This window comes from Salmo salar, chromosome ssa16 (genome assembly GCF_905237065.1).
Source record: "Salmo salar chromosome ssa16, Ssal_v3.1, whole genome shotgun sequence".
NCBI lineage: Eukaryota > Metazoa > Chordata > Actinopteri > Salmoniformes > Salmonidae > Salmo > Salmo salar.
This window is the reverse complement of record NC_059457.1, coordinates 67,259,313-67,274,506: the sequence shown is the minus strand read 5'-3', so window position 1 is coordinate 67,274,506 and position 15,194 is coordinate 67,259,313. Positions and strand designations below refer to the sequence as shown.

At 42.7% G+C, this 15,194-nt stretch overlaps 2 protein-coding genes across 2 annotated transcripts; one reads left to right on the top strand and one right to left on the bottom strand.

Moving 5' to 3' along the window:
* The first annotated feature begins 1,286 nt into the window (after positions 1–1,286).
* Positions 1,287–4,754, top strand: LOC106574244 (small ubiquitin-related modifier 1). Its single transcript, XM_014149974.2, has 5 exons — positions 1,287–1,437; positions 1,866–1,940; positions 3,048–3,125; positions 3,254–3,325; positions 3,600–4,754. The coding sequence occupies exons 1-5, from the start codon at positions 1,426–1,428 to the stop codon at positions 3,666–3,668; spliced, it is 306 nt and encodes a 101-aa protein (XP_014005449.1). The 5' UTR covers positions 1,287–1,425; the 3' UTR covers positions 3,669–4,754.
* Positions 4,755–6,735: 1,981 nt separating this feature from the next.
* Positions 6,736–10,031, bottom strand: LOC106574245 (frizzled-7-A). The gene is made up of 2 exons (XM_014149975.2): positions 9,650–10,031; positions 6,736–9,319 (listed from the first exon to the last, which is right to left on the bottom strand). The coding sequence occupies exon 2, from the start codon at positions 9,306–9,308 to the stop codon at positions 7,629–7,631; it is 1,680 nt and encodes a 559-aa protein (XP_014005450.1). The 5' UTR covers positions 9,309–9,319; positions 9,650–10,031; the 3' UTR covers positions 6,736–7,628.
* Positions 10,032–15,194: the final 5,163 nt, after the last annotated feature.

Genomic DNA, 15,194 nt, shown 5'->3' with positions numbered 1-15,194 from the left:
TGACTTTAGATACATGGGTATTGTTGTGAATTGTTAGATATTACTGCACTGTTGGAGCTAGGAACACAACCACCCGCAATAACGTCTGCTAAATATGTGCATGTGACCAATAACATTTGATTTGATTTGAGAGATGCCTTTAAAGTTGAGAAGACAACAACTAACCATGACATATTGGGTAAATCCTCAACGACATAAGGTCACACATCCTGCTGGAAAAGAAGGTAAACCTGATCTGAATACAAGTTTTGAGTGGTTAGGTAAGGGCAAAGTGAGAGGAGGTGGGACTGTTTGGGAAGGAGTTCAGCCCCCCTGTTGGGGGTACTATACTGCCTTGAATATACTCTATTTACTAATGGATCTAAGGACCCTAAAACAGGGAGGACAGGTGCAGATTTTAGTGTTCCTGAGTTTCAGGTGGCAGTGACAAAAAGAGCAACGGATCATTTATCCGTATAGACAATGGAGTTGCTGGCCATACCCTTGGCTGCAGAGTGGGTGGAGGACGTGAGGCCAGACAGGGTAGTCAACTGCTCTGACTCGTACAGCACTGATGAGTTGAAATTAATTTCTGTCACAAAGCAGACAAGATGTATTGTATGAGATTTTGCAGTGCCTGTTAGGGTGAGACAGAGGGGGTTATATGTGAGGTTCCTCTGGGTACCAGCTCATGTAGGAGTAGCGGGGAATGAGGAGGTGGATGTTCTCACCAAGCAGGCTCTCTGACATCCTAATGTTCATATGGACATGTCAATCAGTAAAGCAGAAGATACGTGTTAATAAGAACAGTGGATAAAAAGAAATGGCAAGCAATGTGGAACAGGGAGGGAAAGGGAAGAAACCTGTATAAGATCCAGGAAAAGGTAGGGCAGGTATGTCCTCAGGTTGAGAAGAAGGGAGGAAAGTGTAATCACAAAGCTGAGACTGGGACACACAAGGCTCAACAGTACATTGAAATTGGTAGGAAAACATCCAACTGGGAGGTGTAAACACAGTCAGGAAAACATGGAGACAGTGGAACACATGCTATTTCAGTGCCAGCAATATGGGAGGGAAAGGGGAGTAATTATATTTAAGGAGTAATGGTGTTGAAGAGCCAAGCTTAAGTGAACTGCTAAGAAAATCTTCAGAGGTGTAGTGTTTAATTATGTACTTAGTTTCCTTAAAATTAAGGAGACGAGAATAATTGGTAGAATTGAGCACTTCCCTGTCTTTGGTCCACACTCCAGTCCAGCTGGGGGCGGTAAAGCACCTTAAAGTTGGTTCCCAACCGCCATATAAAAACCACAGACAAAGAAGACTATTCACTTTCCGGGTCAGTTTATTAATGGTACCTGCTTCTCAAAACAGCAAGAATCCCGAGGCAGTGTTTACATTTTTAACTAAACGTTTTGTGGAATAAAATAAACTCAGAAGAGCAATACCATGTCAGACACGGTAGGGGCACGGTTTAACTAACGTCTTGCGTGTCTGAATTGGTTGAAGAGACAATAATGGTTGAGTAATGCTTGCTAGCTACGTTAGCCGCTATGTGGGCCAAGAACTGTATTGTTTGCTAACACAAGCTATCTAGCTAGCGGACAAGGTAAAACTCTGTCGTTCTGCTCCTGAACAAGGCAGTTTACCCACTGTTCCCTGGTAGGCCGTCATTGTAAATAAGAATTTGTTCTTAACTGACTTGCCTAGTTAAATAAAGGAAGAAAAAAAATGTAATACAACTTATTCTATTTGGCAACCATGGAGGGATTCATGACATGTTGACAGTGCAGTGGAGTAGGCTGGCTGCTGATGTAATGTTGTATGTACATGTCAATGGGATACTTTTCTTACAGGAGTCTAAAGTTGTTCATTTATGTATATTCCAGGAGACAAAACCCTCAAGTGGAGATGGAAGTGAGAAGAAGGATGGGGAGTACATTAAACTGAAGGTGATTGGTCAGGTAAGAGAATATGGAGAAGTGTGGATGCATCTCAGACAGGAGAGTTCTCTTCCTTGCCTCTATTCCTTTGCTATATGTGTTTAATATGAAAGGACACTGGGGGAGCCATAGGCCTTTTCTCATTTGGGCAAAATTCTGTACTTCCTCTCTCCTCCGCCCTCTCTCCTCGGAAACTGATGTGGTTTAGGAGAGTGTCAATTTGTTAGTTGTTAGTCCTCCCTTCCTCGATAGCCTCCTTTTGTCAAGTAAGCGCAAGCAAAGATTTTTTATAATTAGCTCATTGTTCTTTCTGTGGCAAGTGTATCCTACCTGAGTCCTTCGAGGACGAGTTTTGAAATCTGCCACACCCCCTTTGAATCAGCTATTGTTTTCTCAAAGGAGAAAATCATGCGAACATTTAAAAACCATATGCTACTTATCCTTATATCTATAAAAGGTATTACACAACTAGCTAAACCATATGCTACTTATCCTTATCTATAAAAGGTATTTCACAACTAGCTAAAAAAAAATTTTTTATGACTTTATACATTTATTTTGGGATTCCGCGCTGTAAATGTAATTTGCCTGATGACACACCATTGGAGAAGTCTCATTTCATACAAGTGCATTTTCGTCCACTTTCCATCTCCTCGCCGCCTCTCCTCGATTACCTTTGACCTTTTTCAAAAGGAGGACGGAGGAGAGGATGCAGGAGTTGAGTAAAACCAATTGAGATAAGGCCATATCCTGGACTTAAAAGCATTTTAAAATGGGAATTCTACATTGATCTTGCTATTTAGTCTGGGACTAGTGTACTAGGATCTAGTGAAGGAGTGGGCAAATCCAGTCCTCGAGAGCCTGATTGGTGTCACACCTTTTCTCCATCCAAAGCCAACACAGCTGATTAATCAAATTGCATTCTAAACTGAAGATCATGATTAGGTGATTGGAGTCAGGTGTGTTGGCTGGGGCAAAACTGTGACACCAATCAGGTCCTCGAAGACTGGAATTGCCCACCCCTGATAGTGTCTGGGGAAAGTGCCCCTAGAAGCCTGACACACAAGACTGGGAGTTGTGTTCACCAGTTAGGCAGAAAAAAAGGCTGAATTCTATCTTTACTTTCAGGACAACAGCGAAATTCACTTCAAAGTGAAGATGACAACACATCTAAAGAAGCTAAAGGAATCGTACAGTCAAAGACAGGTAGAGTGGTATAGTTATGAAGCCAAACGATTGTCCCATCTCATTTTGACAATGCGGGTCAGAACTTCAGAATGAATATCATCATGTTCCCAGTATCTGATGCAACCATGTGTGATTCCTTCCTGCAGGGTGTACCAATGAACACCCTAAGGTTTCTTTTTGAAGGACAGAGAATCTCAGACAACCAAACCCCCAAAGAGGTACCCAACCCATCCCTCTTCCCTTGTATCATCCATACAACCACTAGCCTGGGTGCCAGGCTGTTTCTCTTGCCAAACCCTTATGGAATGGGAATTCTAAACATGAACAGACTGGCACCCAGGTTATACAACCACCACTGTTTCTTAAAATAATCATTTTCTAATTTATTACATTTTTTTGAGGTGACATTTCAATTTGCTTTCTGTGAACCTTGAACATGCTTGCAGATAAACTTTCCCCTGCATCTTTGTCTGACTTTCTCTCCCTCCCCAGCTTGGAATGGAAGATGAGGATGTCATTGAAGTGTATCAGGAACAGACCGGTGGACTTTGGAATGATTAGACTTGCTATATTTTTTTTCTCATTTTGAATTTTGTATGTATTTTGCTTTTGTGCTTTGCACCATCTGGATCACACACTCTATTGGGGCTTCCATGTGTGAGGGCACAAAGAACGACTGTGTTAGAATAGATAGACGATCTGTTCTTTCTCCTTTTAAACACCTCGCACAATCATTTCTTCTCCCTCCTTTACAATGCAGGTAACATTGTAGTGCAGACAGTGTCATAGCTGAATGTCCCCTATTGAGAGATGACACGCATACAATGTCTGGTTTTCTCTAGACTCTGCTACACATGCCTCTTTCGCACCTAAAGTTGGAATATACCACCTATGAATGCTAAAGCATTGTTTTGAATCTGTTCAACAATCCCAGTTTCCTACCATTGATGGATATGGTCTGATGATATTTAAAATATAAAATGTTTTTATCATCATGATGTATATTTTGCATCCAGTACGTGTGTAATAATTATTCATGTCGGGGTCCCCCAACTGGTGGGATGAATTTGGACTGCGGGTGATTTTATTTGCCCGCGGGCCAAAAACATTTTTAATTGTTCGGACATAAGACTGTAAAAACACCAGCAAGCCTGCTACAAGTGATTTTTAATTTTGGATATCTGTTTCAAAGAGAGATATGTGATCATATACAAATGTAAGCAAGGCTTGAAATGATTGTTTTAGTCAAATATATCTGGGCTTCTTGGGGTCAATTTGCAGTCTACAAATGATTTGTAATTATGTTCTGGCCCCTTGAACACCCGTCCCAAGAAAATAAATCGACCCGCGGCTGAATCTAGTTGATGCCTTTCCTAGGTGTTCTTTTTATTTCTATTTGAATTATGTTCAAGTTCAGATAATTAAGGGGTTAAAGTTTCACTCTGTTTAATCTCTGGCCTCTAATTGGACTATATTTTTTTCTTGTCTGTCCTTTTTATCAAGATATGTCTTGCTGTGTTGAACCACAACAGTAGCCACACATAGTAATGTCAATGCAACAAATGACTCCTTATGGAGGCATTGATCCGGATGGTATGAAGCAGATAACGTTTCTTTTTTTGAATAAAATGTTTAACAAAAACAGGACTGATTAGTTTCCAATTTTGACACGTGTCTACCATTGCAGACCAAGCAAGAATGTTCTGAATTAGGACTGCAGGTTGGGTTCCTGTCCACCAGAGTGCACTCTCGCCATGTTTGAGTGAGTGAGTATTTATTTGACATCTCACATTGTGATACATTATGAAAACAACTTTGGCCATGTACATAGTCACATGCAGAGGGAATTTACAGCGCTGCCTGTCCTCCATTCAAGGCCTTGGACAATGGAAAAGCGAAACGATAGTCTTAAAAGAAATGTCCAGTGTGGGGTTGGTTGTGATTTTTTTTATTAAATGAATGTTGGTTGGAAATGTTACTTTTACTCCAATATGTAGCAGTAATGCTTCTCAATGTATGTTTACTCACTATCTTAACTGGAAAAGGCAAGTGTGGAACTGTAGAGAGGGAGGTTCCTCATGTGTACATCACTGCGCTGCAGACGGAGCGAATATTTATTTGTAAAGCGTCCGATTTCATGGAGGCCCAGGGAAGGGAGGATGGCGTGGAGTTTGAAGGGGGGAAAGGAAGAGGTGGGGGAGTAGAGTCATTGACCAGTGACAGGGTAAGAGAAACAGCAGAGAGAGTGCAGGGGGGGCAAGCAGAGAGAGTGCGGGGGGGCAGGCAGAGAGAGACTAAGGGTCAGGTCAGTAAACTGTGTGTGTATCAGTCCCAGGGTCCAGGCCCTGGGTTAAGACTGCCTGGAGGAGATCTGGTTTCTAAACCTGGGATACCTCACAGTGGCAAAACACTACCAGATGTGGGCCAGCCAGGAGACTGGGGGGAGGGGATGGTGTGTGAACTCACGATATGAAGAGTGAACGTTTCTCAATGCAATATCAACTCAGTTACAGCCTTATGCTTATGCCATTGTGCTTGTGCTTGCAGAACACTGAAAGTTACTCAAATTTGTGGATCCTGACACACCCAACCCTGACCAGTTACATCACCTTATAAAAATGTGAAACACAGCAAGAGATAATGACCTATAATTAGCTTAATGTTTTGTCAGGTTAATGTGCAAAAAGTCCATACTCTTTCAATCAGATTACGTTGACTGCAGGCATCTGTCCTTGATTGGAGACTGCAATATCATTTTGGTCTTTGCAACAGTTTTAAAGCAAATAAGATAGCGATAGTATGTTTTTCCCCCAAACATTCTTCATATTGTTCAACAAAATCATGTCCGCTTGTTGGATTAAGTACTCTCGTTTCCGTTGAACAAATGCAACAGTAAATCGGTACAACGCACGTGCAGGTCATTATTGGAGGCCTACTGCCACTCCAGTTGAACACAACACGTAATATATACACAAAATGTTGTCTAGAAAAAATTTCTTTGTTACACTCCGCCCTGTCTAGGACACACAACCAAAACAAAAAGGGGAGAGGTGAACTCAAAACAAGAAAAGCCAAAAAGGAGATCTCACATTTCAGCAGGAAAGGAGATCCGCTCAAGGCAGTGTGTTGAGATTTCCTGTTCGTTAGCTTTAAGGGCAAATCCCCCTTTAACTCATCGTGCTAGTTTTTTTTTTTTTTTCTACAGAAATACCATATCTTTATCACTGGCTCTGATATATTGACCTGACACCATTGGAGAGATACTATTCCTCATGCAGGCAGAGTGAGTAGAAGTTAGACCTGGAGGATAGAACAGGAGACGACCAGAGAAACTAAATAGCAACATACTGTATAACATGGTAATGTGTCCACACTACAGCCTTATTGTGCAAGCAGATGTTAAAAGTAATTGAGGACGTTAGGTGTGGAATTGTTGATATTCCAAATGATAAAACAGAATCTCAAGGCCTTCATTTAGAGTATACCCTTCTTTCAACTCATTGGATACGTTTTAGGAAGTCATCACAATCTCGCTGGTTTTACATTGCCTCGTTCAAGGATTTGTTTTAGACAAACATATGCTTAAAGCATCCAAAATGAACAGCAATGACCTTCAAGTGACAGCAGGTTAAAAACATAATTTTATTCTGTGAAACTGTACAAGATACAAGCCATGTTGCATTAAGAAACATCAAGTAGAAACAGCAAGATTATAATTCTTATAAATACATATGTTCTTTTGAAAAAGAGTGAATAATTACAAAATGTGGCCTGTAACATGGCAATTTAATAGCAACAGCTTACAGCTAGACCACGTCCCAAACGGCACCCTCTTCCCTATGTAGTTCACTACTTTTGACCAGGGCTCTGGTCAAAAGCAGTGCACTATATAGGGAATAGGGTGCCATTTGGGACATATAACACCATACACAACAAAAAAGTGAGTGTGTTAGACATTTCTCTCTGTGCCAGGATGAATGTTCTCAGATGTCTGCAAGTTAGTCTAAAAGTAACATCAGCCACACGTAACAAAAACGGGCGCATACATATATTTTTTTTAAGTACAGAAGCAAGGAATGGAATGCAGATTCCAGAAACCTTTGTAATTCCTTGCAAAACATACATTGGTCTTGTCAGACATTAGCCCTGTATCCTTGTTGCTCCTTGGATGAGAAACTCACTTCATAATACAAAATAGTTGAAGACATTGAAAAGGTCATGGCAAAACAGACACTATCATTGTTGCTGCTGTTACATCACTGGGTGGCACATTGTGGTTTAAATGAGATTATAGAATGTTTAAAAATTATGGGGGTTACTGAAAAGTTAAACCCCCCCCAAATAATGAACAAATGTTCAGTCAATGGCTCATAACGTTGTCAGGAGGGACATTCTCAAAATAAAAGTACTTCTTTCAGAGTTCAAAATGTCCTATGTCCAATAGGAGATGGGAAGGGATATGCTCAGTCGGTTTCATAAAAAAAACATGTATAACTCCTCCACGTTAACCTTCTAGAAAGTTCATACGGTCGTCTCTCCTTGGTTGCTGTTACTAAGCCGTTTGTAAAACCTGCACCAGCTCTGTAATGTTTTCCCTGACCAGATCCAGAACCCAGACGTGATGCCCACGATCATCGTCATCAGGTACTTGATCATGAACACCGTGAAGTCCGGAGTCATCGGGGCAAAGTTGTTGGCCGGGCACGGCACTGCGAAGCGTTTACACGTCTGCATGTGCCAGGTCTTCTCCCATTGGTCGCGGAAGGCCTGCTCGTAGAAGTAGCAGGCGATGACGATGGTGGCGGGGACGGTGTACAAGACGCTGAACACTCCGATTCTCACCATCAGCTTCTCTAGTTTCTCCGTCTTGGTGCCGTCGTGCTTCATGATGGTTCTGATGCGGAACAGAGACACGAAACCGGCCAGGAGGAACGAGGTTCCGATGAAGAGGTAGACGAACAGGGGGGCCAAGACGAACCCCCGTAATGAATCCACATTGTAGATGCCGACGTAGCACACCCCTGTGAGAAGGTCCCCATCCACTTGCCCCATGGCCAGGATAGTGATGGTTTTGACAGCCGGTACCGCCCAAGCCGCTAGGTGGAAGTATTGCGAGTTGGCCTCGATGGCCTCGTGACCCCACTTCATACCAGCAGACAGGAACCAGGTGAGGGACAGGATGACCCACCATATGGAGCTAGCCATGCCAAAAAAGTAGAGGATCATGAACAGGATGGTGCAGCCCTCTTTCTTGGTGCCCTGGGCCACTGTCTTGTAACCGTCCTCTTTAAACTTGTCTATGCAGACCACTTTATCCTCCAGGAAGAAGCCTGCTGTATAGGCCACCGCCACCATGAAGTAGCAGCCTGAGAGGAATATGATGGGCCTCTCCGGGTAGCGAAACCTCCTCATGTCTACCAAGTATGTGAGCACAGTGAACAGTGTACTCACACAACACAAGATAGACCAGATGCCCACCCAGAGTTTGCCGAATTTCAGTTCCTCCTCGCGGAAATACATTAGTCCATTGGGCTTGGTGGACTCGCATGGAGCACCACAGTCTTTCACCCCCAGGAATTTGTAGTTGAGGTAGGTTGGGACCTGAAGTTGTAGGGGACAGGAGAAGGGCTGGGCAGCAGGGCGACCAATGTTTGGGGGTAAGGTCATGAGCTCTGGCAGGTTGAGAGTGGGGTCCGAGGTAGCGATGTCCGTGTCTGAAGTGTTTTGACCCACACAGATCTCCCCAGCGCCGTGGACGGGGAAGTTCTCGCAGCGGAGTCTCTCTGGCCATTGAAACCCGAACTTGTTCATGAGCGCCTCGCAGCCCTGGCGTGCGCGCTCGCACAGTGATCGGCATGGGGGGATGGCCTGTTCTAGAACTGTGCACACCGGTGCGTACATGGAACACAAGAAAAACTTAAGGTCCATGGAACACTGGACCTTCACGAGCGGGTAAAACTGATGGACCTCCAGCCCCGCATCCTCCTGGGTTGCGTGTCCCAAAAGATTCGGCATGATGGTTTGATTATAGGCAATGTCCGTGCAGAGGGGAATGGAAATTGGCTGACAAAAACCGTGTTCTGGTATAGAAATGCCTTTCTCGCCATGATACTGACCGGTACACGGCTCCAGCAGAAGGCAAACAGTCACCAGCGCGCACCCCGTTATCCAAATCCACTCACAGGTTATCCTTACCGCCATGACAGCAGCCCCTGTGTTCAGAACAACAACAAAAAGTGTTTTAAGAATATTACTCCGGAGCTGCAAAAAGCCAAAATCAAACTCAGTCCACAAAAAGGTTGAAATGTCCTCTCTTCTCCGTCTATATAAAATGGGAGAGGAGCCTGAAGTTAAAACAAAGTGAAATGCTTGAAAAATGCCCTCGGTCGCTCTCCCCACATTCCTTATTCCAGTGTTCACAGAACTCTCCAAGAAAATGGAGGATTGCTGGTGAGGGATTTTTTTTATACCAATCAAACCACTGAGAACCTGGGAAATTCCAATAACGAGTCGTTTTTTTTGCAGTTCGTTCATTTACTGACCTGCGTCTTCGTATTGGAAACAACCGTATGACTTGAAACTGTAATGCGTAGACTAATTTCTTCCAGATTCCCACAAATCTTTGTTACATCACATTATAGGTTGAAGCAAAGTTGAAGTCTGCAAAACCTCATGGTTTTCCATCTCGCCTTACAACTCAGCCAATGTTCTGCTCGAGGCGCATTAGTAGGCTATGTACTACAATTAACCCGGCTCAAAGTCTGTAGTAAAAGTCAAATCTCTTAAAAAAAAATGTATACTACTCGTCAAACTAATTATTCCCACACCGCTAAGACCGTGATCTGCCTGTCTGGAGAAACTTGCAAGATTGATTCCCCACACCATACTGAGTTTGATCGGTTTCTTGGTGCCCACACATGCGTCTTTTTAGGGGCGCCTTGAAACCACACTTTCTCCACCAATTGAATGATTTGTTTTCTCTCCCATCTCGTCATTGATTGGAGTGAAGTGAAAAGGGTGGAGTTTTACGCTATATTCAGCGATAACCTGGATGAGTTTTTTTCTAAGCTGATTTGTTACTCAATTAAAATGGTGTAGAATGTAAATGTTTCATATTCTATGTTGGGAGCGGGCTATAGATAATTTAGGAGACATTCAAGCATTAAAAGTTGAAAAATAACATAAGACCACCTATCCTACTCTTTACAGCTTCTTAGACCTACATGAAGTAATTTATGTTATTTTGCATGCCTTATATCTCATTCTGTTTGTCAGGAAAGTGTCCAGGGTTAAACTCGTAAGCCAGGCCTGTGACAAAGTAGAGCAATAATTGTTATATTTATGGTATTGTTAATTTCAGAGTGGAGCCTATAGTTTCTGGTAAATCATCTTGGTTTGTGGACTGCAGAAACTGTTAGGCAGCCAAGAGCATTTTACTCATGACTTGAATCTCCATTAAGTATGTTATAGAATTTTGCCCATGGCTTATTCATCAAATATAATTTTAAGTTGTTTGTTTGTTGAGTTTTTCAAAACAAACATGTCCTTATAATGAAGGATGGATGTCAGGTCGTTTTCTGGATGGTGTTATCACTGGCCTTGCATGCCAGTGAGTCAAACTAATGGGCTGCTATTGTTGTAATGAACGACGCTGGAGATGAGAAGCAGGTACGGGGGATTCAACATTTATTCAGGAACAGACAGGTAACAAAACAGGAACAGCGTCAGCACATGGGTAAACAGCGACAAACGACAGTTAATGCTGAAGCCGGGAACAGAGCGGGAAACCAGACAGATATAGGGGAGGTAATGACAGAGGTGACTGAGTCCACGTGAGTCCAGTGATCGCTGACGTGCTTGACGGGGGGAAGGCAGGTGTGCGTAATGATGGTGGCAGGGGTGAGTAATGCTGGGGAGCCTGGCGCCTTCGAGCGCCAGGTAGGGGGAGCGGGAGCAGGCGTGACAATTGTACCCTATTGTATGGTAATGTATTAATTGTTTATAAAAACAGTAGCCTCTCCTTATTCCTAAACATTTTTCATATTTTCCTATTGATTGGTCACCTTCACACCCACAACAGTGATTATCATGAGATAGCAGCACATAGCCTATATGATGTAACCATGTGATGTATCATTTATGTAGTTACATAGTAGTAGTCTATACTCTTAGAAAAAAGGGTTTGAAAGGGGTTCCTCAGCTGTCCCCATAGGATAACTCTTTTGGGTTCCATGTAGAACCCTTTCCACAGAGGGTTCTACATGGAACCCAAAAGAGTTCTTCAAAGGGTTCTCCTATGGGGACATCCAAAGAACCCTTTTAAGTTCAAGATATAATCTTTTTTTTCTAAGAGTGTGGGTCTAGATTTTCTCTACATGGTTTTCATGAAGCTTACTGTTTTGTAATGTGTGTGTAATATAATGACTGTGTGTTTTCTGTAGAGATGGTGGTCCACTGCATTGGGAGAGCTTATAGGGAGGAAATGGCTTGATGTTTCCCATCCAGCATATGGATTCGCTGTTGCTCTCTCTCTCTCTCTCTCTCTCTCTCTCTCTCTCTCTCTCTCTCTCTCCTTTATTTCTTCTACATTCTGTTTTTCAATCGAGGCTCCCAGAGCAGAGAAAGCCATACCGTACTACCCCTCCCATCCTCCCACCGTTCCCCTCAGAGAGACCAGCAGAACACAACCCCCGAGGTCTGCAAGTACAGCTATGTATTTATACCATCCCCCTGAATCTATGCAGCAAACCATATGGGAATGTTTTTGACTCAGGGCTGAAAGCAAGCTGCGTTGAAAAAGAGAGAGCTCTGTGTGTGTGTGTGTGTGTGTGTGTGTGTGTGTGTGTGTGTGTGTGTGTGTGTGTGTGTGTGTGTGTGTGTGTGTGTGTGTGTGTGTGTGTGTGTGTGTGTGTGTGTGTGTGTACGTGCAGGCGGGTGGGCGGACGTGTGTGTGTGTGTGTGTGTGTGTGTGTGTGTGTGTGTGTGTGTGTGTGTGTGTGTGTGTGTGTGTGTGTGTGTGTGTGTGTGTGTGTGTGCGCATGCGGGCGCGGTGGGCGGACGTGTGTGTGTGTTTATACCTCAACTGTCACTGCAGTTTCTCAATGGGCCCTACTAGCCTAAAGACTACCACTGTTCCCTCTCCTATATGAACACATTATAGACCTTAACACCAATCTCCATCTGTTATGAATGACTATACAGATACAGTCTTTGTAATCTGTTATGAATGACTATACAGATACAGTCATTGGGACCTGCATAATACGCCATATCTAGGGACACACGCATGCTGATTCACTCTGTGGAAGGTCAATCTATTGGGTTTTATTCACCAGATAATCTAATGCTGGGTGTCATTATAATGATATCTAATTGCTACACCACTATTCCTTATATAGTGCACTACTTTTGACCAGGGCCCATTTGTGATGCAGACTCCAGGTCTGGGTGATGGGTTTCTTTAGAAAGCTCTGTTTTTGCTCTGCTTTACTGGCAACAGTGTGTTATACTTAACACATCGCTGTGGCTGCTACAGAACCTAAGTAGGTGGCCTCTCCTTTTTGCCACCCTGTGACTGTTGATTATTACCAGGGAGTGAGAATGAATATCTCGCTGCTAAATCTTGAAACATTGATGGGAAATGTTGGTGAGAGTGCCTTTGTCTCTATTGATCAATGTAGAGTATGTCAGAGCTTGCCAATAGTTTTTCTTGCGCACTGTTCAAGCAGTGTATTTTAATTCCATTCAACCACAACAATACATACACTACTCGTCAAACATTTTAAAACACCTACTCATTCCAGGGTTTTTCTTTATTTGTACTATTTTCTACATTGTAGAATAATAGTGAAGACATCAAAACTATGAAATAACACATATGGAATCATGTAGTAACCAAAAGAGTGTTAAACAAATCAAAATATATTTTATATTTGAGATTCTTCAAATAGCCACCCTTTTCCTTGATGAGAGCTTTGCACAATCTTGGCATTCTCTCAACCAGCTTCATGAGGTAATCACCTGGAATGCATTTCAATTAACAGTTGTGCCTTAAAATATAATTTGTGAAATGTCTTTAATTTTAATGCGTTAGAGCCAATCAGTTGTGTTGTGACAAGGTAGGGGGGTATACATCCCTATTTGGTAAAATACCAAGTCCATATTATGGCAAGAACAGCGCAAATAAGCAAAGAGAAACGACAGTCCATCATTACTTTAAGACATGAAGGTCAGTCAATACGGAAAATTTCAAGAACTTTGAACGTTTCTTCAAATGCAGTCGCAAAAACCATCAAGAGCAATGATGAAACTGGCTCTCATGAGGACCGCCACAGGAAAGGAAGAGTTACCCCTGCTGCAAGGGATAAGTTCATTAGTAACCAGCCTCGGAAATTGCAGCACAAATAAATGATTCACATAGTTCAAGTAAGAGACACATCTTGGAGGAGACTACGTGAATCAGGCCTTCATGGTCGAATTGCTGCAAAAACACACTACTAAAGGACACCAATTAGAAGGAGAGACTTGCTTGGGCCAAGAAACACGAGTAATAGACATTAGACTGGTGGACATTTGTCCTTTGGTCTGGAGTCCAAATTTGAGATTATTGGTTCCAACCGCCGTGTCTTTGTGAGACGCAGAGTAGGTGAACGGATGATCTCCGCATGTGTATTTCCCACCGTAAAGCATGGAGGAGGAGATGTGATGGTGTGGCGGTGTTTTGCTGGTGACACTGTCTGTGATTTATTTACAATTCAAGGCACACTTAACCAGCATTGCTACCACAGAATTCTACAACGATACGCCATCCCATCTGGTTTGCGCTTAGTGGGACAATCATTTGATTTTCAACAGGACAATGACCCAACACACCTCCAGGCAGTGTAAGGGCTATTTGACCAAGAAGGAGAGTGATGGAGTTCTGCATCAGATGACCTGGCCTCCACAATCCCCCAACCTCAACCAAATTGAGATGGTTTGGAATGAGTCGGACCGCAGAGTGAAGGAAAAGCAGCCAACAAGTGCTCAACAAATGTGGGAACTCCTTCAAGACTGTTGGAAAAGCATTCCAGGTGAAGCTGGTTGAGAGAATGCCAAGAGTGTGCAAAGCTGTCATGAAGGCAAAGGGTGGCGATTTGAAGAATCTCAAATATTAAATATATTTTGATTTATTTAACACTTTTTTGGTTACTACATGATTCCATATGTGTTATTTCATAGTTTTGACTTCTACACTATTATTCTACAATGTAGAAAATAGTACAAATAAAGAAAAACCCTTGAATGAGTAGGTGTTCTAAGACTTTTGACCAGTAGTGTAGTTATGAAAAAAGTAAACTGAAAAAGAAATAGCCATCTGATGAAATGGAGAGATTAAGTTTAGCTGAACTGAAGAACTGATGACACTAACTGAAGTTTCACAGAGAGGAGACTTCGTTAAGGAAGTATGCAACACTATCTGCACTTCAAACCATGCAGGGTTTCATCACAGCAAGATATCTATGCAAATCTAACCCATCAATCAATTAATCATGTCTTAGATCTCATCATCAATGACTGATGCTGTTCGGTTATTGATTAATTTACAGTATTCCATGAATTAAAAACCTTTCCCGGCCTACCTCTGGAGTGGGTTTTAAAAAATAGATCATAGTTAGTATAGCAGCAGCACGTTTGCGTTCTCCATGTAAATTTGGAGACGGAGAGAGGTGAGTATACTTCACTCTGAGCTCCCAACATCAATCATACAGAGCCTAGGGGGCCAAAAAGGGAATGGCCATTTGAACTCATTCCAATTTGCTAAATGTTTTGCTTGATTCTTTTCACTGGGTCAAATAGTTATCTTTTTGCTTTCTCATAATTTGGGTCTAATTGTGTTGCTGTCCCGGGGCTTGCTCTCTCTCTCTCTCTCTCTCTCTCTCTCTCTCTCTCTCTCTCTCTCTCTGACTCTCTCTCTCTCTCTCTCTCTCTCTGACTCTCTCTCTCTCTCTCTCTCTCTCTCTCTCTCTGACTCTCTCTCTCTCTCTCTGACTCTCTCTGACTCTCTCTCTCTCTCTCTCTCTCTGACTCTCTGACTCTCTCTCTCTC